At 40.2% G+C, this 26320-nt stretch overlaps 1 protein-coding gene and 2 pseudogenes across 1 annotated transcript; 2 read left to right on the top strand and 1 right to left on the bottom strand.

Moving 5' to 3' along the window:
• The first annotated feature begins 8668 nt into the window (after nucleotides 1-8668).
• Nucleotides 8669-10177, top strand: LOC138050359 (uncharacterized). Its single transcript, XM_068896704.1, has 2 exons — nucleotides 8669-8842; nucleotides 9098-10177. Exons 1-2 carry the CDS (start codon nucleotides 8669-8671, stop codon nucleotides 10175-10177), a joined length of 1254 nt encoding a protein of 417 aa, XP_068752805.1.
• Nucleotides 10178-10567: 390 nt separating this feature from the next.
• On the bottom strand, nucleotides 10568-12521 carry LOC138050358 (uncharacterized; annotated as a pseudogene).
• Nucleotides 12522-24790: 12269 nt separating this feature from the next.
• LOC138050940 (uncharacterized) overlaps nucleotides 24791-26320 on the top strand; it is a 2103-nt pseudogene continuing 573 nt past the window's right edge.

Raw genomic sequence — 26320 nt, 5'->3', positions numbered from 1 at the left:
CGCTCTGATTGATTTTGCCGTCGGAAATGAAAATTAATTAAAACTGTCAACAATGAAACTGACCAGAGTGCACTTCAAGAAACATCTCGCATCCAAAATAAGATCGGAAGGAAAAGTTTTGTTTGTTTGAATGCACAGTCAACGATTGAGACAAAGGGTTGGTTTCAATTTTAAAACTCTGTGGCCGTGTTTAACGAATGCTTTTTCAGGTAGCTCAGCGAGTGGTAACCACAAGTTGCTTGCTTGTTCCATTGTCAGTGTGCTACATAATTACATTTACATCTGGTTCCTGGTTTGATCGAATCACTACTCATAACTCAATGGAGAATTAACCGCTGTTCTGGGGAATAATGAGTTACAATAATCCCGTTGTCACATACAGGAAAGGAAGATCCGTACGACATGCGCTTGTGATGGCTAAACGATCCCTTGAATGAAGACTAACGAAGACGAATTATCACGGAGATGTCTCTCTGCACTTCTTGCTACCCTCAATAATTAGGAATTAGCTGTAAATGAGCAAAACGAAGAGATAAATGAAGGAAATTATTCCCGACGAACCTACAGTGTAGAAGGGTGCACTTGCATCCAAAAAAAAAACGTTTTTTGTCGGGTTCAATAAAAAGTGTATGTCGCAAATTGTGAATTGGACTATCGCAGACAGACCTTTCCAGAAACGTTCAAAGAAATGTCACGCTTTTAGTGTGAGTTACACTGGTCAATTAAAACATGAAAAATTCCTCAATTCTTCTCGACATGGATCAGCGGAACAATTCACAGTTCTGTAAATTGCTTTATTGACAATTTCCACGGTTTTCGACATCAGCACCTACACCGCTTATCAAAATAATCGAAGGTTTTGGGAAGACTTATTACCAGGTCTGAAGCATTAATCTTATATTTTGAGCTGTCAGATGTTTTGTTTACAGGTTTTATATGTCTTGGCTGCTGTCCAAGGTGTCACAGCAAGAATGGGATGACGTTTGTAGTGATTAATCAGTGTATATAACAATTACTTTTGATACACTCTGTTTTTTTATAACAACCTTTCTTATAAGAACGTTGAAGCTAAGATTAACCAAATTTAGCCAGAGTTGGTTGGCGCGACATCTTGCACGTGGCATCAGAGCAAGTCGCGCAAAGTATGTGACAAGCAACTTGATAATAAGCAAGCACTTTGATGGGTTTCCTGTTCACGTCCGCATTAATTAAGGAGATATAACAAATTTCACTCTAAGCTCCAAGATTAGGCGTACTTATATAAAAAAAAAGAATGTATGTCAATTGAAACGATTTGCTATCAATTGAATTCGTCCCGGCTACTTTGCTGCAAGACTTTCTACCAGTTCCGTTTGAGCTTACAGTGACCACCTGTGGACTAAGCTCGGTTTTTTTCATGATAAAAAAGATCACGCAGAATCTCCTTCCCTCAACCATGTTACTGAAAGTGATCTGGCAAGTTCGAAGATAAATTACGGATTATAAATGAAATGAAGAAATAAGCTTCGCACTTACTGAAAAGAAATAACTCTAGTCACTCTTTTCTTAGACATCGCCAGATAATTCGAGATGCAGGACTGCAATGTACAAATTGCCTAATTATTTTGTCCTCGTTGCCGTGGTTGCCGACGCCAACTAATGTGAGCCCTGCTTGCATCCGGTCTTGACGACCACACCTCCAGTGAGAGACACAATAATTGCGATTTGTATTATTCAGTTTCGCTCATCAATTAGAAGTCGAAATGTTCTTTTCTTAGACGTTGCCAGATAATTCGAGATGCAGGACTGCAATGTACAAATTGTCTAATTATTTTGTCCTCGTTGCCGTGGTTGCCGACGCCAACTAATGTGAGCCCTGCTTGCATCCGGTCTTGACGACCACACCTCCAGTGAGAGACACAATAATTGCGATTTGTATTATTCAGTTTCGCTCATCAATTAGAAGTCGAAATGTTCTTTTCTTAGACGTTGCCAGATAATTCGAGATGCAGGACTGCAATGTACGAATTGTCTAATTATTTTGTCCTCGTTGCCGTGTTTGCCGTGCTTGCCGACGCCAACTAATGTGAGCCCTGCTTGCATCCGGTCTTGACGACCACACCTCCAATGAGAGACACAATAATTGCGATTTGTATTATTCAGTTTCGCTCATCAATTAGAAGTCGAAATGTTCTTTTCTTAGACGTTGCCAGATAATTCGAGATGCAGGACTGCAATGTACAAATTGTCTAATTATTTTGTCCTCGTTGCCGTGGTTGCCGACGCCAACTAATGTGAGCCCTGCTTGCATCCGGTCTTGACGACCACACCTCCAGTGAGAGACACAATAATTGCGATTTGTATTATTCAGTTTCGCTCATCAATTAGAAGTCGAAATGTTCTTTTCTTAGACGTTGCCAGATAATTCGAGATGCAGGACTGCAATGTACGAATTGTCTAATTATTTTGTCCTCGTTGCCGTGGTTGCCGACGCCAACTAATGTGAGCCCTGCTTGCATCCGGTCTTGACGACCACACCTCCAGTGAGAGACACAATAATTGCGATTTGTATTATTCAGTTTCGATCATCAATTAGAAGTCGAAATGCTCTTTTCTTAGACGTTGCCAGATAATTCGAGATGCAGGACTGCAATGTACAAATTGTCTAATTATTTTGTCCTCGTTGCCGTGGTTGCCGACGCCAACTAATGTGAGCCCTGCTTGCATCCGGTCTTGACGACCACACCTCCAGTGAGAGACACAATAATTGCGATTTGTATTATTCAGTTTCGCTCATCAATTAGAAGTCGAAATGCTCTTTTCTTAGACGTTGTCAGATAATTCGAGATGCAGGACTGCAATGTACAAATTGTCTAATTATTTTGTCCTTGTTGCCGTGGTTGTCGATGCCAACTAATGTGAGCCCTGCTTGCATCCGGTCTTGACGACCACACCTCCAGTGAGAGACACAATAATTGCGATTTGTATTATTCAGTTTCGCTCATCAATCAGAAGTCGAAATGCTCTTTTCTTAGACGTTGCCAGATAATTCGAGATGCAGGACTGCAATGTACAAATTGTCTAATTATTTTGTCCTCGTTGCCGTGGTTGCCGACGTCAACTAATGTGAGCCCTGCTTGCATCCGGTCTTGACGACCACACCTCCAGTGAGAGACACAATAATTGCGATTTGTATTATTCAGTTTCGCTCATCAATTAGAAGTCGAAATGCTCTTTTCTTAGACGTTGTCAGATAATTCGAGATGCAGGACTGCAATGTACAAATTGTCTAATTATTTTGTCCTTGTTGCCGTGGTTGTCGATGCCAACTAATGTGAGCCCTGCTTGCATCCGGTCTTGACGACCACACCTCCAATGAGAGACACAATAATTGCGATTTGTATTATTCAGTTTCGCTCATCAATTAGAAGTCAAAATGCTCTTTCCTGAGACGTTGCCAGATAATTCGAGATGCAGGACTGCAATGTACAAATTGTCTAATTATTTTGTCCTTGTTGCCGTGCTTGTCAACGCCAACTAATGTGAGCCCTGCTTGCATCCGGTCTTGACGACCACACCTCCAGTGAGAGACACAATAATTGCGATTTGTATTATTCAGTTTCGCTCATCAATTAGAAGTCGAAATGTTCTTTTCTTAGACGTTGCCAGATAATTCGAGATGCAGGACTGCAATGTACAAATCGTCTAATTATTTTGTCCTTGTTGCCGTGGTTGCCAATGCCAACTAATGTGAGCCCTGCTTGCATCCGGTCTTGACGACCACACCTCCAGTGAGAGAAACAATAATTGCAATTTGTATTATTCAGTTTCGCTCATCAATTAGAAGTCGAAATCCTGACATGTAACTGAATGTTTTTTAGACTATCGTCGGAGAATTTGAGATAAACAAATCGCCAGTGTGAAATAATAATTGCTGTTTGTTAGCCCTGTGTCCGTTTCTCAGTTGTGTTTGAAGAAAAGTTGTTGGCAATTTACATATGTAATTCTTTTTTCACATCAAAGCACTTCACGATGCTCTCCGCCACGTTTTTTTTTAGTTTTCATAGTACAGTTGACGGATTGCATTGTAGTATTGAACAATGATATTTAGTTGAAGTTGCGTTTTACATCAAGTATTTATTGACATGTGTCTGATTTCAACAGCATTGTTCTGAAGTCAACCATTGCCTAACACATGAACCTAACACTGGTGAATATTTTTTTTTAGGTATTCAAAAGCGAGTGGTGGGTGGGTATTTTTGAAACAGCAATAGGGATACTCAAGGTATGCATTTAATTTTTGCTATCTTTAGAGAAATCTGTTTTAACATATGCAGATTCTCCTAAGAGTGATCGAAATGATAGACACATTGCTTTGTGCCTCGTAATAGGAACTCAAAACATGGAATTGCTGTTTGCTGTTTACGGAATGAACAAATTTGATACTGCAGCAATACGAATTTTGTCGGGGTACAAGAGCTGTATCGGGGCAATCGTAGAAAACCAGTTTTAAGACACCATTAAGAGCAGGAAGTTTTTTTTCTTCACCAATATTGCTTAACACAATACGCAGCTCTTACAACTGACTCTGGCGATGGTGGTGAAGACCCCTACGTGGAGGTCTCTAAACATCATCTATGTTTAAAATTTTAACCTGCGTATAATGGGTAGTCTGCTGGCAGCCGGTTTTTTCTCTAAGGGTCACTAGGACGAGCGCTTAGTCATCGCGAACTCGAAAGGACGGTATGGCGTTGGCTGTGTAGAGAAGAAGGCGAGACAAGGGTGGTATGACCGAGAAAAACAGACTGCCAGCAGTCTATACAATGGGTATTACTTTATTCAAGTAACGTGTCGTTTTTCATTGTTAATCAGATGGTATTGACAGCGATGCTTGTTGAAAAGTGGGTAAAAGAGAATGTGTCTCCTTTACAAGACAACGGGAGTAATAAGCATTACTTCAAAAAAGATGAAATCTGGCAAGCGTTCTGTAACAGTTTTCCTATGACTCCAAACGACCAGAAGGATATATTTTTCTCTCACTTTGGAACAGCCATAAAAAAAATTGACAGTGTGAATGTCGTTAGAAAAAAAATTAAAAATGTAGGATACCAGGGGTTTCTTTTGAAGTGTCTAGCCCAAGTGAATATCGAAACAGTTGTAAATTGGGCCAATTGCAATTTAGCCCCAGGCTCTTCAACTGATGTCGTTGAAAGGAGAATGTCTGTGGCAAAGTTTCCGAGGATTTATAAAAATGGGTCTGTTGGAGCAACACAGTGAGCTTTTCTTTTCCTTGTTTGGACGTCATGTCGTTGGCAAAGGGCACCTCACTACAGTGTCTTTACCGAAGAAAAAGAAGAAATCTTACATCGGTATCAAGATCATCGAACGACCAACCTCCAATATGACTGAGGTCAGAAACAACGGCGAAGAATGTTTTCAAGCAGAGCAATTGGGTGCTATTGGCGAAATTAAAGCGAAGACTGGTGGCGAGAGTGTTCCAGGTTCCCAGTACTGTGACGGCAAAGGGAATGTATGCCATGGTACGAAAACGATCACTTGTTCCCCTGAGAAACAACCTGTACTTGAATTCGTGTACAATGATCAAAAATTAGTAACCGGCAAAGATAGCGACGGTGACGATGACAACAACACCATTTTGGAGGATGATCTAGTCACAGAGCGGTCGCATTTCTACGAAGACGAAATTCTACATTTTTCGCATAATGATAATGACAGTATTAAAAGCATAGGGGAATTCGAAAGCGTAAGTATTGCGGAGTCTATAACAAGCAATGAAGAAGTGGACAGTAGTTTGATGTTGAATCCCTCAAATAAACGTGATGCAGTCCAACTATCAGATTCACCCCCCTTTGGAGACGATTCTCGAAGTGATGATGTGGAAAAGGAGGCATTATTTCAACGTTTTCACAAAAAAGTCAATCGCTTGTTGCCGAGCAATCTACCAGGAAAGCCGAAGAGTTTTAAGGAGTACCTGGAAGCGATTTTCGAAAACAGCAATTCAATGGATATGGAACGAATGACCATCCAGAAGCGTAGTAAGAGCACGGCCAGCCTCTTCGACTGCCAGCTTAGAGCACTTGTGGCTGCATCGTTCCCTCCAGTGAAGGTTGGCCAGCTGGCAAGGAAGGATGTGACTTTCACCTTTGAAGGAGACAAATTCCTGCAGTTTAGCCAGCTCCATAAAAGTACTTTTTTATGCAAGGTTTGCATCCCTTACCAGAAGTGGGCCGTTGAACATGGTAAGGCCCATCCTCGCCTAAGGTGTAGAACCCAAGCTTCATTGGATGCCATTATGGCAGGTACCGCCACATTGAAGTTTACAGGTCTAATGCAAGTCAGAGAACATGCCAACTCTGAGAGCCACAGACATGCAATACAATTTTTCGCCGCAACAGATGACACCACAAATGTCTTAAGAGAGTATCCCCAACAACAATCTTTGGATGGTAAGAGAAAATCAAATGCTCAACAGTCCATCCGCAAGTTCTTCTGTCCTTTAAACGAGCAGAGACCTCCGAATCGTTTTCAGCAATCTAAGAAAGGAAAAGTTGCGTGCCATCATCTATGGGATCCGGAGGTCATTAAACACTTTGCCGATAAGCGCCAAATCAGACGCCTGACAGCAAAATTCATCTTCCAGAGCCAAGTCAATAGGGGCGAGATATCATGCTTTCGCACCATGGAAGGGCACGAAAAGTGTCGTGATTATAAAACCTGGAGGGATGTGCATCCTGTGGACGCAAAAGATGTACTTGAAAAGGCCAACAACAGCTTCCGGTCTATTTATGTGCCAATGAGGTGCACCATAGATCTCTATGGCCGAAGTGTCCAAATTGATGGCAGCATTAAAAGTATTGAACCACCTTGTACTGGTGAAGCGTTGTTTCAAGGTGAAAGTCCTTATACATGCAGCAGCTGTTGCAAGCAACTGAGGGAATTAAAAGATCTTATGAGGCACAGAGAAAAAGGACAGTTAAAAGGTATACAGGACAGGATTGGAATTTGTGGGTTCAACCAACGTTACGCCAAAAGACATGAACTACAAAGTGCTCTTAAGACTGAGACGAGACGAAGAAAGGAGGCAGAAAGAAACGTTATGAATCTTTCCAGAGTCAAGCTGTCTTCAAATGAGTGGGAAAGATGTTTAATGGATGCGTGTCTGAGTTGTGATGAGGAAAAATTGATTCTCGATCTTATCCGGCTGTTCAAAATGGGTGTATCACATTCAAATCCAGTGCAAATTACTGTGATCCGAAATCTAACGTCAAAGCTGGCAAAACGAAATAACAATCACTTCCTGGAGCTGATAAAGGACATAAGTGGTCTATTCAGAAATGAACTTGGCTCCACTAATTACTCATTGTTAGCTGACACGTTTGGATTGGCGGGTAATACTACCGCTTCAACTCATAGGAAAGAAGAGCGACTTGATGCAGGAATTAATCATAAGGTACTCGAACACGCAGCACATCGTTACAAAGGTTCCCCAGTAAATGAGGCTAGTGATGGGGCTCGAAGCTTGAGATTCCTTCAGCCGCGTTTATCAAACTCGGGAGAAGTTGTCATTTTAGGGAAAGGTTGGACACCTGACGTAGAAAACCGGAGAAATGAGATCGTCAAAATTCCGCGTAGAGAACCTTCAAAAGGGGACAAAGATGATTTTGATGCACTTAAGAGATTGGTCAACCAACTCCTCGAAAGTCACCAACTTGCAAAAAATGTCTCCATCCACAACTTTACAGCCTTGGCATCGTTTGACAAGCCAGCACTTATCTACTGTTTGTGGCCAACCATCGACAAAGGTTACAGAGCAAGTCATCTCTTGAGATACTGGGAGGAGTTAAGAAACCTTTGCTATTATACAGAATCAGGGAATGTCCGTCAAGTGCCTATAAATCTTTTGACATACTCCACTGATTCTGCTGGTTTCTCATTATCAGCTGCTCATAAGTTGATGACGCCAACGAAGCAAGAAGTAGAAGATGGTGTAGTTTTTCTGGGATTAGGAGTTGAAGGAGAAAGATTCGTTGCCCCGTACTACTGGCACCTTCCTGCGATAGCTTGCCTTGACTACGACCATGAACAGAGATTGTTCCTTAAAAACCTGAAGTACGAGACAAGAGAGTTGACATTCTGGGAAGAAGGCGGAAGGACTATACGACTGCCAACAATCCAACATCTCCGCGATTTAAAAAATCGCTGCCAGAACTTGGGCTTGGATTGTGGGTTTAATGCTACCGACCTTCTCTTAATATATTTCTGCGATCAGAACTCAGATGCATGCGAAAGGCTTTTCACAACCAACATAGCAGATCTTCTTGATGAACACATCCCAGGGTCTGAAGCAACAAGCTTGTACATCAGAGCCGTTTGTGGCCTCATTGAGCCATTTCGAAGGGTAGACTTCTGTCTCGAGTGCCATCATTATTCTCCGTCTGTGGAGAAGACTTTTGGAGCTACAAAAAATGCCTTTGAATTCCAAAGCAGGTGCTAAATCTGACCCATCAAAACGGGGTAAATTCCTGACAAATGGATGCTACATGACAGCAGAGATTCTATTTGCTGCTGCTTCACTTTACCAGCTTGCAATAGAGTCCTAAAGCCCTTACGTCACGTTTCCATGGGAGCAAAATATTCAGTTCTAAACAAACGCACGCCCGTTTTCAAAATGGCGTCGCTCATGATCGCATCTTTGCTATCTTTCTTTGCTGAAGAGAAAAAATCGATTGAGCGAGGGGAAAATCATTATAAATCCGACCATATTGAATCGGTAACTTACAACCAAGGTGTTTTGCGAGGAGAGGTCCACGCAAGTATGAAGAAAAAGGTCTATAAAGTCACGGTAAGTGAAAGTCGAATTCAATTGATCGATCGTGAATAGCAGAGGAAATCTTTGCTGTTATTCCACTTGTTGGATGGTTGTTTTCCTTTATATTTCACATTTTTAGATTGAGGGCATAGCAATTTCTCAAGTACAACGAGCTGTTTTGCTTAAATAGTAGAGCCAGTTTGACAAGCTAATTTCTTGTTATCTTAAACTAATCTAAGTTTCACAATACATCGCCTGAACTACAATACTTTTAATTTTCATTTATAGATATACCTGGATGAGCAATTTGGTATAAAATTGACGGACTGTGAATGCCCACGGGGGAAATTTCAATGTAGTCATGCAGCTGCTCTCTTTATACATGGCATTCATAATATAGGGCGCACAGATATTGAATGCCAGTGGAGGAAAAGGAAAACAAACAGCTCCCTGTCCTTGTTGGCAGTGGAAGAAATGTTTCCAATGCCAAAGAAGTATGTGGCAATTTCTAGATCTCCCACCACAGTAGACCGCTCTGCCCTCTATTTTCGCTTGAAGGAATATGAGAGGTTCACTTGTTTATGCTGGCTTATGTGTCCAGAACCTGCACCCCCAGCCCAATTATCTATACCCACCATTGAAGAAATCATCTATTCAGAGGACTTCCTCCAAGCCATAGGTGCTCAGCAACAGCTGGATGTCTTAGTGCGCAAAGCTAAAATCACTGAAGTGGATGTCCTTCAAGTCAGCCAAAAGACTGTGGGTCAACGAGACAACCCAGCCTGGCACATTGCAAGACGAGGACGGCTCACTGCAAGCAATTTCGGTTCTGTTCTTAATGCTAAAAGGGTCACCCCTTCACTTCTTAAACGACTCATGGGGGAATATGACTTATCAAAGGTAAAAGCAGTGCAGTGGGGGGTAAACAATGAGGCTGAAGCTGTGAAAGCTTTTACCAATCTAACCGGAAAGACTGTCCAGGAAACTGGAATTTGGCTTGATTTGTCTGGTATTCTTGGCGCCTCCCCAGATGGGATCGTGGATGAGGAATCTGTTCTGGAGGCCAAATGCCCTTATACGGAAAGAAACATGACTATTGAAGAGGCAGTCAACACCTCACCCAATTTCTGCCTAAAGAAATGTGAAAATGGCCAATATGCTTTAAAGCAAGACCACGTTTATTGGCATCAGGTGCAAGGGGAAATATATTTTAGTCGGAGGAAGTTTTGCTACTTTGTTGTCTGGACAAGTAAAGATGCAGTTGTCTTGAAAATAGCAAAGGATGAGGCCTGGAGTGAAAACATCACAAAACTCACCCAGTTTTATTTTGAAAATCTCTTCCCAAAGATTGTTGAGGGACAATTATAGTTATTTTCTGATAATTGACGCATTACATTACTATCAAGTGAACAGAGGAAATCAAATATTTCAAGGCCAGCTAATCATGGGAACTGATTTTTTGTTCCAAATAAATGAAAAAAAGGCATTTGAAAATTTCTGAGTATTTTTTCTCTATTTTGCAGTTCCAGAAAATATCTATGCCCACCATTAGGGTGGTCTTTGGAAATTTCAAGGTGAATGGGGTCTCAACAGCCAATTTTTAAATAAAGCATGAAGCTAAGCTAAAAATTCCAGGCGGGGGAGGTTCAAACCAAAGAACCATCTTTGGAGGAGGTATGAATATTTTTTGGAACCACACAATGTGACAAAACAAAAATGTTTTCTAAGTAAGATGATTTAATATTATAAATGTTTAACTTAATCAAATTCATATCCTTCACATCCCTCTTTGATCAGTGGGAACTGCAAATTGACAAGTGATGCACACAGCTGAAAAATAATGTCTGCATGACAGCGTAAATATGAAGGAATAAAGCTTAATATCTTAAAATCTTTAAGCCGAGCATTTGCCCTCTCAACATGAATTCTACATTTTGCGATGGCCTTTGTTGCCTGTGCTTCACTTTCAGTGAATGTCCCATTGTTTAGAAAAGGTGGAATATTTACTGAACACCATTTGGTACAAGGTCCTGAATCAGAAAGCCTTTGTCGGCTAGGACCAAATCCCCAGCAGTCAGGTGATTTAACAATCCAGATTGCTGCACAATTGCTTTATCAGATATCGAACCTGGATATAGCTTACTGACATAGGTAATTACACCATTTGGTGCAACACCCACAATGACTTTAAAAGAATGCATTCCTCTATAACTCGAGTAAGTAGCATTTTGCTGGCTCATTAATCCTGGTATGGCGATCTCGATGTCCGTACAGTCTATTACTACCCTACAAGACCCAAATTGATTAAATGATGACGGGGCAGACAGTTTGTTCTTATCCCTAGAAGGGATTGATGTCATGAGATCAGTAAATAAAATTGAATGGATAACATGGATGAATGTAGTAACAATATTTGCACTTGTGGATACACTACAGCTAAATAATTGAGCAAGATGAAGATTTGTGTAATTTTGTCTGACTTTCATTAATGTAATAAATATTTGGTCTTCAAATCTGATCGATTCGACTCTCCAGCCAGCAAAGTAATTGATTTCATCTTTGAACCTTTCTGTATAACTGACAACAATGTTGAAAACATCTCTAGTTGGGAGCCCAGTTTCCATCTTCAAAACATCTTCATTCAATGTAGAAACTGTGTAATGATTTTTTAAGTATCCAATCTTTTCTTTCAAGTCAGTTATTTCCATTTTTGCTTGTTCTAGCTCTGCTTCTAAAACAATTTCCTTTGTACTTGATTCAGATCTCTCAGGCACTTGTTGGGATTTAATTTTCTCCCTTGCAGCCTCTATCACTTCTTGCATACACAGACTCCTTCCTGGCTGGCTCGATTTTTTCTTTTTTGGTTTGGTTCCTTGTTCTGCAGGAAAAAGTTTATTTTGGTTCCTCTTGAAACTCTCAGGGCCATTACTTTTGTTCCCATCCCTGAAATGGCAGCTGCAAACTCGGGAATGCTTCCCTGGCTCTCTGTCTTGTCTCCTAAAGAGAAAAGGGAAATTTTAGCCTTACCTGCACTTTTATACAAACAATTGCTCGAATAATTATCAGAAGAAGACTGGAAGCGGCAAGATAAAATAACATTCCCTCATTCAAAAATGTTGAAAATACAAATTCTTAATTTCTCTTCATTATTCACGTAAAAGAAAGAGACTCTTAAAGTCAAAGTAAGAGAAATAGTAATAACCACAGGAAATAGATAAAAACATAGACTTCTAGGCGACAAATACACCGCGAGTAACACGGCCACCGCCATTAATATCGATCGTGGAAACGGACCGTACTTTCGGTCTCACCGCATTCTTCAATTCGACAAAGTATATGAAAACTACATCCTTAATAATAATAATTTACTGACCTCAATAGACGAATCCATCTCCTGCATTCATTCGCTTTTTTTCCCTGCTAGGGAAACTAAAAAATCTGCACGTGTGACTTTCCGATTGATGGTTGCAGTCGGGCGCAAAGCACTGAACCATTACAATCGTTTTAACCGCGTTTTCTTTCAATTTTAAAACTAAAGGGCTTCTACTATGAACAAAAACGTAAATAAACCTTATGGTAACTCTCCTTTTGCTTTTCTAAACGATAATTACCCACTTGACCTCTTCTACACAAAGGTCGCACGAGGGACGCGTTCTTTTGTTTAGAACTGCATTTTTTAGCGCCATGGCAACGTGACGTCACACTTTAGAACTCTATGTTCTTGCATTTTAAACACCTTGGTCCCTCTGCAAGTTCTCTGTACAATACAGGTACAAAATCAACTGAGAGAATCATCAGCGAGATTCAAGGGAAGACCACTGAAATTCAGTCTTTGGATGCTCAGCCGACCTTTGCCGATATGTTAGATAAGAGCTCAAGGTTCAGTTCAACATCAACGCCAAGCAGCGCCTCGCACAAGCTGGAGCGAAAGTAAAACAGTCATCCAACAGGAGGCAAAAAGCCTTTGCATTTTATAAGTCCACTCTAAGTGAAGGAGTATCATACAATTACCCACCCGAGTATAAAGCTTTTCTTGGGGAACAGAGGCAAGCTCATTTTCGGGGTGTTAGAAATGGCCAGTTGTTGTTTGAAAAGTACATGCCACTTGAGGCGGTACAGCTGCTGAAAGAAAGCGACTACTGGGAAGTTCCATACCGCTTTGATCATCCTGTTGGTCTGCAGTTCAGATAGATGGAGACTTGCCAGATGACTTCAACATGTTGGACAAGACCTACACCTCTGTCAAAGACTGTTTCTGTGACCTCGAGCAGGACCTTGAGAATTCGAATGCCGAGAACGAAGGCGTTAACGAGAAGAGGGAAAAAGAAGGCAAAGAAGAAGAAGAATACAAAGAAGAGAATTTCGAAGGCGAAGAGGAAAGAGAAGGATCTGATAGAGGAGGAAATGCCCAGAAATGGAAAATTTCCAAATCCGTTGGTGGAAAAACTACATTTATACACATAAAACAAGCGTTGAAGCTTCTTCTTCCGAGGGAGTACATTGCGCGATGTCGTCAGAAACGCCATTGGGCTGCAAAGTACCTTCCGGGTAAGGCACCTCTCGACCCAAAACATGATATCATCAAATTTTCAAATGTAGCCTTAAAATCGTCTTTCAAGGGGAAGAAGATTTTTGATATCGTTCGCGTTGAGGCAATCCAAACATGCAAAGACCGCGCAGATGTATCAAGCTTCCAGTTGAATGGTGACTTGTCCATCAGAGTGCGTTTCTCTGTTTATCAACAATCTGCGTCTGGTGATCTGTACCATTCACAGTCTTCCTTGGGACTAACACAATGGAGAGCATCATCTTCCATACTCGGTGCTGTTAAACTTATTCCCGTCGGCGAAAATAGCGCAGGGTGCTATAAGCTGCATGAGGCATCCAAGAAGCTACTAAATGAAATGGGATTTGTCAGCAGGGGAGATGTTAAATTAGACGAAACAGAAGAAGCTTCATCTGAGATCCTTTGCCTGAAGACTTTTACGAGATTGAAGATGTCTTGCAAAGACGTTTGTTCAAGGACTCTTTGACGTACGAGAACAAAGTTCGCTTCAAGGGGTATCAGTCCGATGAGGACATGTGGCTTCCAGCGTCGTATTTTAACAGAGCAATCAAATTTGAATCAACATCTTTGTTTCGAAGAAAGAGAAAGCACAAGATCGATCCCGATGCTGCCCGTGTTATTTCAAACAAAAGGAGAAGAACTTGTATAGAAGAATCAAAGAAGAGTATGAAGAAGGGAAAAGAGATGACTCTAAGAGCATCTTCTTTTCGCAAGGACGAAATGCAAGAGACCAAACCGGTTAAGGTTCACGAGGGAAAACCTGGCTATTCTACCTTATCTACGATGCAAGACAGCGTAACTGACACCACAGAAAGTCAAGACATCGCACCTAAAAGCTCAAAATCAAGGCCTTTTCAACCAATGGTTAGCAGATCAGATTCTCCCAAGAAACAGCACGAGACCATGGATCAACAGTCCACGAAGATGCCGTGTAAAGTCGCTGAAGACGATAAACTGCAACGCCAAAAGAAGAAGAGGGGCTCACGTTGCAACAGCAAGAAAAACGCTGATGACAACAAGACATCATCCAAAGAAAGGAAAGAGGGACTATCAAAGAAGAAAAACTTCATTAGAGCAAAAGACAAGGGAAAGGCTTTCCGTGCCTCTTTAGCCGCAATTCATGATGGCAACGATGGCGAAACCGTTTTTTTACCTCCTTCGCCTCCGAAATCAAACTCTGCATTGTCGTCAAAGACTTCAAATATGGCCACCTACACGAATGAAAGACAAGCAGAGTTTCTTACAAATTCCTATGTCAAAGGTGAGGAAAGGTCTGTTCAAGTGACCAAGAAGAATTACTCAAGAGTCATAAATGTAGATGATATTCCTGAAGACGAAATGGCGTTGGAAATGGGAGTTATCGGGGAAGTGCTTCGACGAAATGACAATTTTTGTTTTCCAAGGCGATTGATTGCTGAAACGAAATTCCCTGACGTTGATGAAACTTTGAAGACGTTTTCACTGAGCAACAATAAGAGTGTACTTACAGACCCTCTACGAGTAAGCAAACTACCGCCACAATCGGTTCTTTTGGATATAGAGAAAGAACTTGTCAAATGCACAAATGATGCCGCTGAAAAATTAGTCAAGATCCCATTGTATGGTATCTTTAACCAACGTGGTATAATGGTATTACAAAGATTCCATCGTTTGAAACATCTACGCGCAGAGGTAGAATTCGAGAAGGCATGGCTTCAAAGTACTTTCCATTTGTCAGCGTTTACAGAGGACATCACGCAAGCTTTATTAGACAGGTGGAACTTCGAGGGTACTTACCTGTCATCCTACGACGGTTATAAAATCACGTCCCAGGAACTCAATTATGTGGTGAGAGATATCTATCAGACAAAATTTTGAATTTTTTGGGACAGAAATATTGCGATATTTCCAACGAAAACAGACAAGAACGTAACAATATTCTACTTCCGTCTTTTCTATCCACTGGCAAAGTTTTTGAGAATGTTGTGGGTAACATCTGTGTCAAGTATGATCTAGACAGCGTCATGCACATGTTTATGCCGGTTCACATAAACTCGAACCATTGGGGACTTGCCATTTTCTCAGTGGATGATCCGACAGTTTTCTTCGACGATGGCTTTCACTCTCCTATTCCTCACGAACTTAATAGAAATGCACAGGAAATCATTAAAATAATTAGCCAAGTGACAAAGAATGATAGATTTCTACCCTCAAAATGGACGAAAATAAAGCGCTTCATAATTGCGATGCCGGATCAGCCAGGAAGCTCATCCGTATCAAATGTCGGCTGTGGAAGTTGCGGGGTTGCTGTCCTTTGCACCATCCGGGATGTTTGCAATGGAAAAACAAATGGATTTTCTTGGTCATACAAAGACGCACCACGCTTGCGTCTGGAATTGATGTTAGAGGTCCTTGGTCTCTCACCTGATTAAAAGACTTTGCTTTTGTGCTAATTTATTTTGTGAAATGCGCGCCTCTCTGTGTCGATGGATCAGTGTCCTGCTACCATTTAAATAATCATCATGCCAGTCGGCCAAAAAAGGAGCATCGAAAAAATGAGGACTTTCCTTGTCATCTCATCATATCAACATTGGAACAAAATATGGGGTCATTGCTTGTTTAAGTGTATTTCTTCCGTTGACTCTGCCTTCATCACATGTCATGATCAATATTAACTCATCGCTTACCATCGCGAACAATCAATGTTCAATGGATTTCATTACATCACGAAAGACGTCTGCACTTGCCTTTACCCCACCGTTCATCAAACATTTCTTCTTCCATTAACGAGACACCTGCACGTACCGCGTTGTTTTACTTGCTATTTGCTCTGGAAAAGAGAGAGCCTTTAGTGACATCTGCAGATACTATAATTATTGTTTACCATAAACTTCCTCTACCGTCAAAAAGAGATTTAATGTACCTTAAATGACTCCTGCATGTACTTTGCCGTTCAACGTACAGTATTGTGAAAAAGTAATGAGAACGTAATTCGACGAAATTCGCAAATTTCGGGGCTTTTCGACGAAAAATGGCGAATTTTTGTCCAGCGCGAAAGTTCGCAGAAAATTCGCCGAATTTTCGCAATGCCTATTGTTTAAGTTGACGCGAATTTTCGAGCGAAAATTCGCTTTGACCGATAATTCGTTCCGAAATTTCGAGCGAAAATTCGCATTCACTGACAACTCGCACATGTGTGGAATGAAAGTCGAAAGGTATCGTACAGTGCTCTTCCCTGGTCAAAAATAATAATAACAAAGAAGCTGCAATCACGCAAGGCTTTTAAGCTATGTATTTAAAGTCTTTTACCGCTGAATTCAAAGTTTCTCATCAAATGGAAATGGCACCATTGATGTTCTTTTCACTGCCATGACTTGCCGGCGCCTGCCAAAAAGTTAAAAGTTATCCTGAAAATTGGTAAGTAAGCTTTGTCAATAAACACTTCAGGTGTAATAAAAATGTAGACCCGGGAACCATTACAAGATAACACTCGCCGGCTCTTTTATATTTACAGGCTTTGCATTGTTGACAACAGTTTGTCCTCACAACCAAAGGATTGAAATTGCATATGTTTTGTCGAGTCTTCTCTGCCGAGAAAGATGAATAAAACACATTACAAAGGGCGAATTTTGTAAAGAATTGAAACGGACACAACTACTGAACTATTTCCAAAATACATGTACTGATCATCAAAGTGCTGTCAAAGTGACTGCAGTTGTTTACAAAACTGAATAGCCGATCGATACGTGATCGATCTTTACAAACCACACCACGAAATTTCGCGTACAACAAGCGAAATTATACGCTTTTGGTTTTTCGCGCTGTAGGTCTCGAAAATGCGGCGAATTTTCTCTCTTTGTTTTTGGAGCGAATTTTCGCGCTGGGCTCGAAAATGCGGCGATTTTTATACATTTCCTTTGTCGTCAAAGAAATACTGCGTGCTACGTCGTTCATCATGCAGATATTTCCTTTGTATACAAAAATTTGGTTTCATCAACGGAGTTGATAATGTAAATTGGCCACCGTACAGAGATTCTAAAAGCCGACGTTTCGAGCGTTAGCCCTTCGTCAGAGCGAATGGAGGGATTATGGGTTACGTGTAGTTTTTATAGTAGAGTAGGAGCTACGCTATTGGTGGTAACATGGCAACGTGAAAAATAGGAATATATTAGTTAAATGAAAAGCGTTCGTTAATACCGTGAGGATTAAGGGTGCCGATTTGAAAGATGAATTTTTGTTCCAGATTCTTGCGGCTTTCCGTCGTACCTAGATGTAGGGAAAGGCCGCAGATAGCCGTGTGTTTTTTGGAGTGGTTAGGCAGATTAAAATGGCGAGCGACTGGCTTGGATGCATCCTTGTCATTCTTCTCAACATCGCGAAGGTGTTCGCGGAATCGGTCACCTAGTCGTCTACCTGTCTCACCAATGTATAATTTATTGCATAACGTGCAGGTTATGCAATAAATGACATTTGTTGCCGTACTGCGTCGTTTATCAGATATTTACTTTGCCGGTAACTGAAGAAATACCCTTCCTGTGCCGTTCATCAGCCTGGACATTTCCTCTACCATTAACCAAATACCGTGGCAAGAAAAGACATACATATATTGTAACGTTCATCATACGTTACCTCTAGCGTCAAGAAGTATACGCAGCGTGCTGTTCATGCGACATTTCCTGTGCGATCGAAGAAAGACTGTTCTTTATTGTTACCTGCGCGTACTGGGCCGTTCATCATGCATTTCCTCTGCCATCCAAAAATACTTTGCGATACTACGTCGTTTATCAGGTATTTCCTCGCCATTAAAGAAAGACTATGCCTTACTGGAACCTCCGTGCAGTGTGCCGGTCGTCAGACATTTCCTCCGACCATCGACTAAACACCATGGCAAAAAGAGACTTACTTATACGGTGCCCTTCATAATACATTCCCTCTGCCGTCAGAAAAAAGACTGCGTACCACGTTGTTCATCAGACATTTTCTTAGCCGTCAAAGAAAGACTGTGCCTTATTGCCACCTGTACGCACCGTGTCGTTCATCATACATTTCCTTTGCCGTCAAAGAAATACTGCTTACTGCGTCGTTCATCATGCATTTATTTTCTTTGCCGTTTAAAAAAAGAACTGTGCCTTGCTGGCACCTCCGTGCACTGTGCCGTTCATCAGAGATTTCCTCTACCATCGACCAAATACCATTGCAAAAAGAGACCTCTATATACCGTGTCGTTCATCATACATTTGCTCTGTCGTCAAAGAAGTATACTGCTTACTACGTCCTTCATCAAACATTTCCTTGCCGTAAAAGGAAGATTTAATTTGCCCTGACGGGCACCTGCACGTCCTTTGCCGTTCATCATACAATTCCTCTGACGTCAACCAAAGCCCATTCCAAAACACACCTAAATTTACTGTGTCGTTCACCATAATACTCTTGCTACGTCGTTAATCAGACCTTTCCTCTGTCGTAAACAAACTAACTGGGTCCTAACTGGGACCTTTCACATACTGTGCCGCTCATGAGGCGTTTGCCTTGCCGTAAACAAAAGATTTAGTTTGTCGTACCTGGGACCCTGCATATACTGCACCTTTCATCAGACATTTCTCGTGAAATCAAAGAAACACGTCAAAACGCCAAAAAAAGACCGTGCCTTTCTGGCACCTGTATGTACCATGCCGATAAGCAGACATTTCCTATGCTGTCAACGAAAGACTATGCCCTACTATAATGTACCTGTTCTTTGCTGTTTATTGGACATTTCCTCTACCGTCAAGGAAAGAATCTGCCTTGCTGACAGCTGCATGTTTGGTGCCGTTACGCAGATATTTCCCATGCCGTCAACGAAAGACTGTGCCCTGCTATCTCCCATAAAAAAAAACATTCCCAGCAATATACATTATTGAAGTCGCAAATATTAAGTAACAACTGGGTAAGATTGAGAAGGGTGTCGTAAATTATCAGGATAGAGTGCTGTCAGTGTTATTCACCGAAAGCCGAAATGAATGATGATGTTTCCAGAGATCTTGTCACTTACACAATGAAGCGTTCATTCAAAATGCACTTGAATGAACTTAAAGGGGCTAGTCACACAATTTTAGGCAATTTCAGCACTGATCGAATGGTCATAGAATTAACGAAAATATCAAAATAACTGTTCAAAACTACAGAGTCTATATTAAAATGTCATTTACAAAGCTGGAAAATCATTCTCAGTTGTTATGTGGCCGTGATTTTGAAAATGAAAGACTCTTTTTCTGCCAATTTGACATTTAGAGCTCACAATTAACAAAATTAAACAAAATTACCTACTAGCGTGACCTAGCCCCTTTAACAGGATGCTTCCAATATTGGCTGTGGATAATGGATGTATCCTGTCATAAACTCGTTCCCAGGACCTTTCCCTTCGTTTTGGAGTGGAAGAGCTCCTAGTAACGAGGTTGATCCTGTCAACTGCACATGCTACTGTGACTTAATATGCATGCTCTCGGCCATTCATGTAAGGGCGGTGAGTAAATGCATAGTAATGATGTGGTCATGGCATGACCACATCACACCTATTTTAAAGTAATTATATTGGTTATCTGTAAATCGGTGTATAAACTTTAAAATCTTGGTATTTGCTTTTAAATGTCTTAATGGCGCAGCGCCTGTATACCTTTCTGATCTTATTAGTCACTCTAAGCCTACTCGTAAACTTCGTTCGTCTAGTCTCAATAACTTAGTCGTCCAAGATTTAACTTAAATAGTTATGGCGGTAGGGCCTTTTTAGCCGCGGCTCCTCTTCTCTATAATACACTTGCTATTCAATTGACATGCAAACTGAGTTTAGATGTTTTCAAGTCAAAGATGAAAACCTTTCTTTTTAATGATGTACATAATTGAGTAAATAATTTGATTTCGGATTTCTTAAGTTGGTTGATGTAATTAAATTCTTTTTCGTTCAGGTATATATATATAGATATATAATTAATTGTAAAGGAAAAGAAAAATTAAAACATTGCGATACAGAGCTGTTTCGAAAGGGCCTGGTGGTCCTCTCTCGTCAGGTGCATTAATAAGGTTCTTTTCAATTGTAAAGCGCTTAAAGCTTTTTTTAAATTGTATAGGTGCTATATAAATTACACTTATCATTATTATTATTATTATTATTATTATTTTTGTTATTATTACTCAAGATTAACAGCTGGAAGAAATGGAGTCGTGGTGTCTTCATACCAAAACCTCAAATTGCACCATCCAGCAACATAACTTTACAAATTCTATCCCAACATATGTACAGATTATTTTCCAGGGTGAGTTAAGCACGCTCAAGTATAGGTAAGTATAACATGTTAGCGTGAAGTCATTGAATAAAGTTCACATTGCATGTTTCGCACGGCCATATGTCATGTTCTTTGATCACTTAAGTCGGAAATAATGCCCTGGCTGGCAAAAGCCGGGGACACATAAAAATTGCTGGGAAAATCGATATAGAATATGTTCACTGGCTGGGAAAACGATGATGAACATAAATCCTGGCTGGCATCTGTTAGTAGTACATTCATAGCTTGCTGGTAGTGAAGAACGCATATTTTTTTCCCACGGAAGTTAAATATTAATCAAAAACGTCTTCTCAGCCACTAAGGAAGCGTTTTAGTTAATAACAGGTCAATTCTGAAAATTGTGTCGTTGGGTACTCCTGATGATTGTGCAAAAGAATTATAATTACATCCTTTAATTTCTATGGTATTTGGTAGAGGAACTGAAACTTTGCTGTAAGTTTAATCCTTCTTTTCTGGTGCATTTTTTTCAGGGTCTTCTCAGGAAACTTCCACTGACACATTCACAAATACTTTATATGGGAGACTGGAACAATTTGTGGTTTAATGTTTAATAAGTACAAGCTATGTAGCTTAAGTAATATTTAGCAGGTGTTGTTGTGGTGATAATCTTGACAAAGCAATGGCATTAAATTGCTGTTAGAGCACTAAAGGGGCGACAATAAGTGAATTTTCCAATAAACAACAATCTGTATAACACTTCTTTTGGTGTTTCGCAATTCAATACAAGGCAATTTGGAAGGACTGAGAATCTAGCAATTTATCAGGGATCATGTAGGGTTTTTTGTTTTTTCAAGCGTCCCTTAAATTTTGAAGATGCAATCAATTTTCACCTTAGTAATATATGCAGCCAAAGATAGGTAATACTAGTTTCTGTGAAGACGTAGCAATATACAATATTATTTGTAAAATAAATACAATCCTTTGCTTTAACATTGCATGCCATTGACACGAACACGTGTGTTTCCAGTTTCTAATTTGATTGCTCAGACAGTTTGCCGACTCTCTGTAATCTGTCGGCCTTTAAGCTTGTGTCTCAATTTCTATTACTATAGATTCCATTGTGACTTCCAGTGCTAGGGTACAACCTGGGACTTGCCAGAATGCCTCTGAAGGTAAAGTTTAAGCATTTGAGTGGTCGTTTACAGTGGCTATTTAGGTTGCTGAGACCATATGAAAAAAACACTGATTGTGTTCAATAATAATAATTATTATTGAACACTATCAGTGTGTTTTCATATGGTCCCTACAATTTTCAATTATTGAAAATATTCTGATTTGCAGTTCATTATGCATGGTTAGTCAGGTGTATATATAGTACCAGAGCCCAGACCCTTGCTATTATAGTAATAATTATTCATGAGCATTAATAATTTATTTTTATTATCCAATGTTAATTAATGACCCACGCAATTCTTTGCTGTGTGTAGTTGCTAATTGTTGCACAGTATTTTTAACCCATTGACATCTAGGGTTGCCACGTGTGATAGTTAATTGATTATCCGGCGTGACGTATGTTAATTACGGTGATAGATGAGCGCTAAAAATAAACCATATGCGCAGTAAATGTACACAAGAGATTGAGTTTTAGAATTAAGTTCAACGGAAAAAGAAACAGTGAACTTCCAGATGATGTAAAAATATTGCTAAGAAGTGATTCAAAACACGTCCTAAGGCTCAACTGAAAACGTATAGGTAGAATTTTCGAAGCAGTGTGCGTTAAGCAATCAAGAAAGTTTTTGATCGCTAACTAAACAAAGCGCTTGAAAAATATATATTATAACTCAAAATATGCCTTGTGCAATTTACAGTTAAGTCTAACCATTCAATGGATAAAAATTGTTTGAAATTTATTCCAATCGCATTGTTTTCTTGCAGGTATAAGTGCAAAAATTGTGCACAAACGCCGCTGCCGAAACAAAATTTCACCACGAGTTTTCTGCTTGTCGAAATACACAAAACCGCAAGATTAATTTAATTAATTGATCACTATCACTATCACGTTTCATGAGAGAACAAACAAGGTCAAATTGTGTACAAAAGTGCTCTCTGAAAGATAACTTACACAACACAAGAAAAACAGCAGAGAAAATCACTAGAGGTTTTCTCGCATTTGGAGAATATAAACGCACGGTCGGATTGATTCATTTGTTGAAGATACCAATCTTCTGAGGTATGCCGAAGGCGAAAATTCCTTTGATTACCAATTTATTTTAGGAAAAAAAACTTGTTATTTGCAAAAAGTCCATCGGTTGATCAATATAAAGCTAAAATCGGGAGCTAATCAATGTCCATTATGACGTTAATTGCTACGAAGGCCTTTAATTTTGCGTGGCTTACTGCATGAAAAAAGGCAATGCGCTTGGGGATTTTAAGAGTTTTTGACAGGCATACCTACTCGTTTCGTTTACCATTAATTCCCATAGATCATCTCCTATGAAAACTAAGAAAAATATTTAATTCATTACGATTATCTAAAACAAAATAAAGAGCAGTAGCTGCCACGAAATCTGGAATTTGAATATTATCGACCTGATCATTCCAGCGAGCTTCATGTTTATCATCGGTCGCTTGGTTTGCACCGTCTTCTTCGTCACTTTTAAAGCCATCTAAATCAAAATTTTTGTCTCTAGTATCAGCTCCTCTTACAGGAAAACCATAAAAGATCCCTTAGATCCCTGGATCCTCCGAATCCGAAAAAAAAAGCATGAATATCCCAATCGTTCGGTGCGTTATCTGGCGCATCGGCTGTTGTTTTCGCGTAATTTGATCGCGTGATCGAAAGGGCAAAAAGCCAGCCCTTGTGGGGTCTCTTATCAGCTGTCAAAATATGCTCACAAGACGACAAATGATTGGTCAATTATCCTACTAAATCTCCATAACAACAAAAAATTTAGATTTACTAAGGGAGACTGGGTAGAGGCCTAAGATCACCTCTGGTCAAGACGCCATTTTGTACGGCCGGTTACGGCCGGTTTGGGTATTTCAGGGATCGTTGCGCGCGGCCGGTAATGGCCGGTTTGGATGCCAATGGGTTAATTGCATGGCATAGGACTCATTTCGTTCCACACTAATAGATATTTTTCTTTATTTGCATTTTACAATATATTCTCCAATTTAACTTTGGCTGTGACAAATAAAAACCCACAAATTGTTGATGTTGGTTCATGTTTCTTTTATGTTGAGTAATCCCATGACTTCTGCTTTCAGTGGGCATGATAGATGAATTGAATAATCATCTCCTGGCAGCAGAAACAGGTATGTATTATCAAAGGAACAAATTAAAATAGGCATAAAATAGCTCAGGCAGTCTATGAAGACTTTCTTGTCTACACAATTTAACAATGCCACCTGTTCTAATCCTAATGATACTCCAACTGTAAAACATCAGGTGCAAGTACCATAGTTGTATTGCATTGCATACATGTGTAATAATAGTTACTTAATATGCCTACAGCTGTGAATGATCAAGGTTGTGGGTTTCCATTTTACAGATCCCCAAAGTAGCCCAGCATATGATGCTAGAGTGCTGCAATGCCTTTTGACCACCAAGAAAGTGCCACAAAGGTTGTCACTTCTTTGTATGGATGTACCAGAAGAAAGTCAGGGTCAAACCATAAGATTCATTTGAGAACTTTAAGATGGATTAATAATCAAGGGATATAGTCGATGAGTTAAGGTGGTAGTTAACCCTAAAATTGGGGAAAAACTTCAAATTTTGCATAAACTTTGAATATATATTCCTGAATGAAGGATTTTGTTGACTTTTTGGTGCCTTTTTTATTTTTTCGAAAATTTGAAAATCCCGCGTTTTATTTTCAATTAATTACTTAGAGGTCATTAATTTTTCCATAGCAACACACGTGTTTAATTTTGTTTACTTTGGTTGCTATGGGGTTTTCTCTAGAAGAATTGAAGCTTTTTGCCAGCAAAAAACAATTCCACAGTCCTTGAAAAGTGGTTCTTTCAGTTCCATTCCTCCTTTGCTCGTCCCAGTCCTCTGGCAATGTTTGCGTTTCAAGGAATGTATTGTTCAGTCCTCTGTTTAAAGATGGCGGTTTCAGTACAGTGAAGATTTTTGAAAATAGGTGCATTTATTTCCGTTTTGTTTTCGGGAAAATGGTTAGAGAAGCTAAATCAAAGTTTAGGTCAGTTAAACGAAAGAAAAGAAAGGGTTTTCATGGCCGGAGACCGGCAGAATTGCAGAAGCGGGACGATCGCCAGTGCACGCATGATCCTCCTGGTCCTTCAAGTTCTTCTCTACAAGTTCTTGATGACAAAGCACCGCTTTCATCTTCAAGTCCATTCAAAGAAAACGTGTCTGTTAAAAAATTGCACAATTCTTCTTTTGAAACGATTGAAAGCGAGAAGGGCATCTTAACTAGAGAAAAGGCAAAACATATTGGAGCTGCATCTTCATGTCAAGTTCAGCGTGCAGTTGGTTTCAAGCTACAGGATGCCATACTTTTGGATGAACGTATGTCTACCGCTGCAATTTGTAGTCTATGCCAATCGACAGGCTCCAAGCTTCAATTATACCAAAGAAACGACGAGAGAGAAGGTTTGTCCGAATCTTTGTTTTTAAGGTGTTCATCTTGCACAGTAGAGACTCCCTTGAAAACCAGCAAACGTGTTGACGGTAAGGGCGGGGGAGCTCATGAAGTAAACAGGAGGTCGGTTCTAGCATCACATCAATTTGGTCACGCTGGACTGATTAATTTTTGTGCTGGAATGAATTTGTCACCCCCTGTTACAAAAAAGGCCTACAACAAACATCTTATTCAGATTGAGAAGGCTGTTATGGCAAATGCTAAAAATCGTATGCAAGAAGCTGCACAAAGGCTTTTTCAAAAGATCTCTGTTGAAAGACCTAGAGACTTGGAAGAGATAAATGTTCAACAAGTGGCAAATGTTGCTGTCACAGTTGATGGCACATGGCAGAAAAGAGGACATTCTTCTAAAATTGGAGTTGTCTTTGTTATCTCTGTTGACACAGGAAAAATCCTAGATTATAGCGTGAAATCACTCATCTGCCATGAATGCAAAGCTCACAATGCCATGAACAAAGAATCTGATGAATACAAAACTTGGAAAGATGGTCATATTTGCCAAATAAATCATCATGTTTCGTCAGAGGAGATGGAAGCAGCAGCTGCCATTGAAATATTCAGCAGGAGTATTGACCAAAGGAATCTCAAGTACTCTACATTTGTGGGAGATGGTGACAGTAGCTGATTTGGGAGAGTAAAAGAGGCCATGAGCAAGAAGTATGGTGATGATTATGTTGTTTGTAAAGAGGAATGTGTTGGACATGTACAAAAAAGGCTTGGAAGTGCACTTAGAAAATACAAAGCCAGGATGAGAGGGCAGAAACTTTCAGATGGAAAAGGAGTATCTGGAAGGGGTCGGTTAAGTGACAGGCTAATTGACAAGATGCAAAATTACTATGGCAATGCCATAAGACATAACAAAGGTGACTTGAAGAGCATAAAAAATAGCATTAAAGCTATTCAGCATCATATGATCATTACTGAAAGTCTTCCTCTGGAGAAACAACATCTGTATTGTCCTAAGGATGGAAATTCTTGGTGCAAGTTCTGGAGGGATAAGCTGGAAGGGTCCTCCACCTATGATGACAGCAAGCGCTTA

The sequence above is a fragment of the Montipora capricornis genome, chromosome 6 (genome assembly GCF_036669925.1).
Source record: "Montipora capricornis isolate CH-2021 chromosome 6, ASM3666992v2, whole genome shotgun sequence".
Taxonomy (NCBI): domain Eukaryota; kingdom Metazoa; phylum Cnidaria; class Anthozoa; order Scleractinia; family Acroporidae; genus Montipora; species Montipora capricornis.
This window is presented reverse-complemented; position numbering and strand designations above follow the sequence as displayed.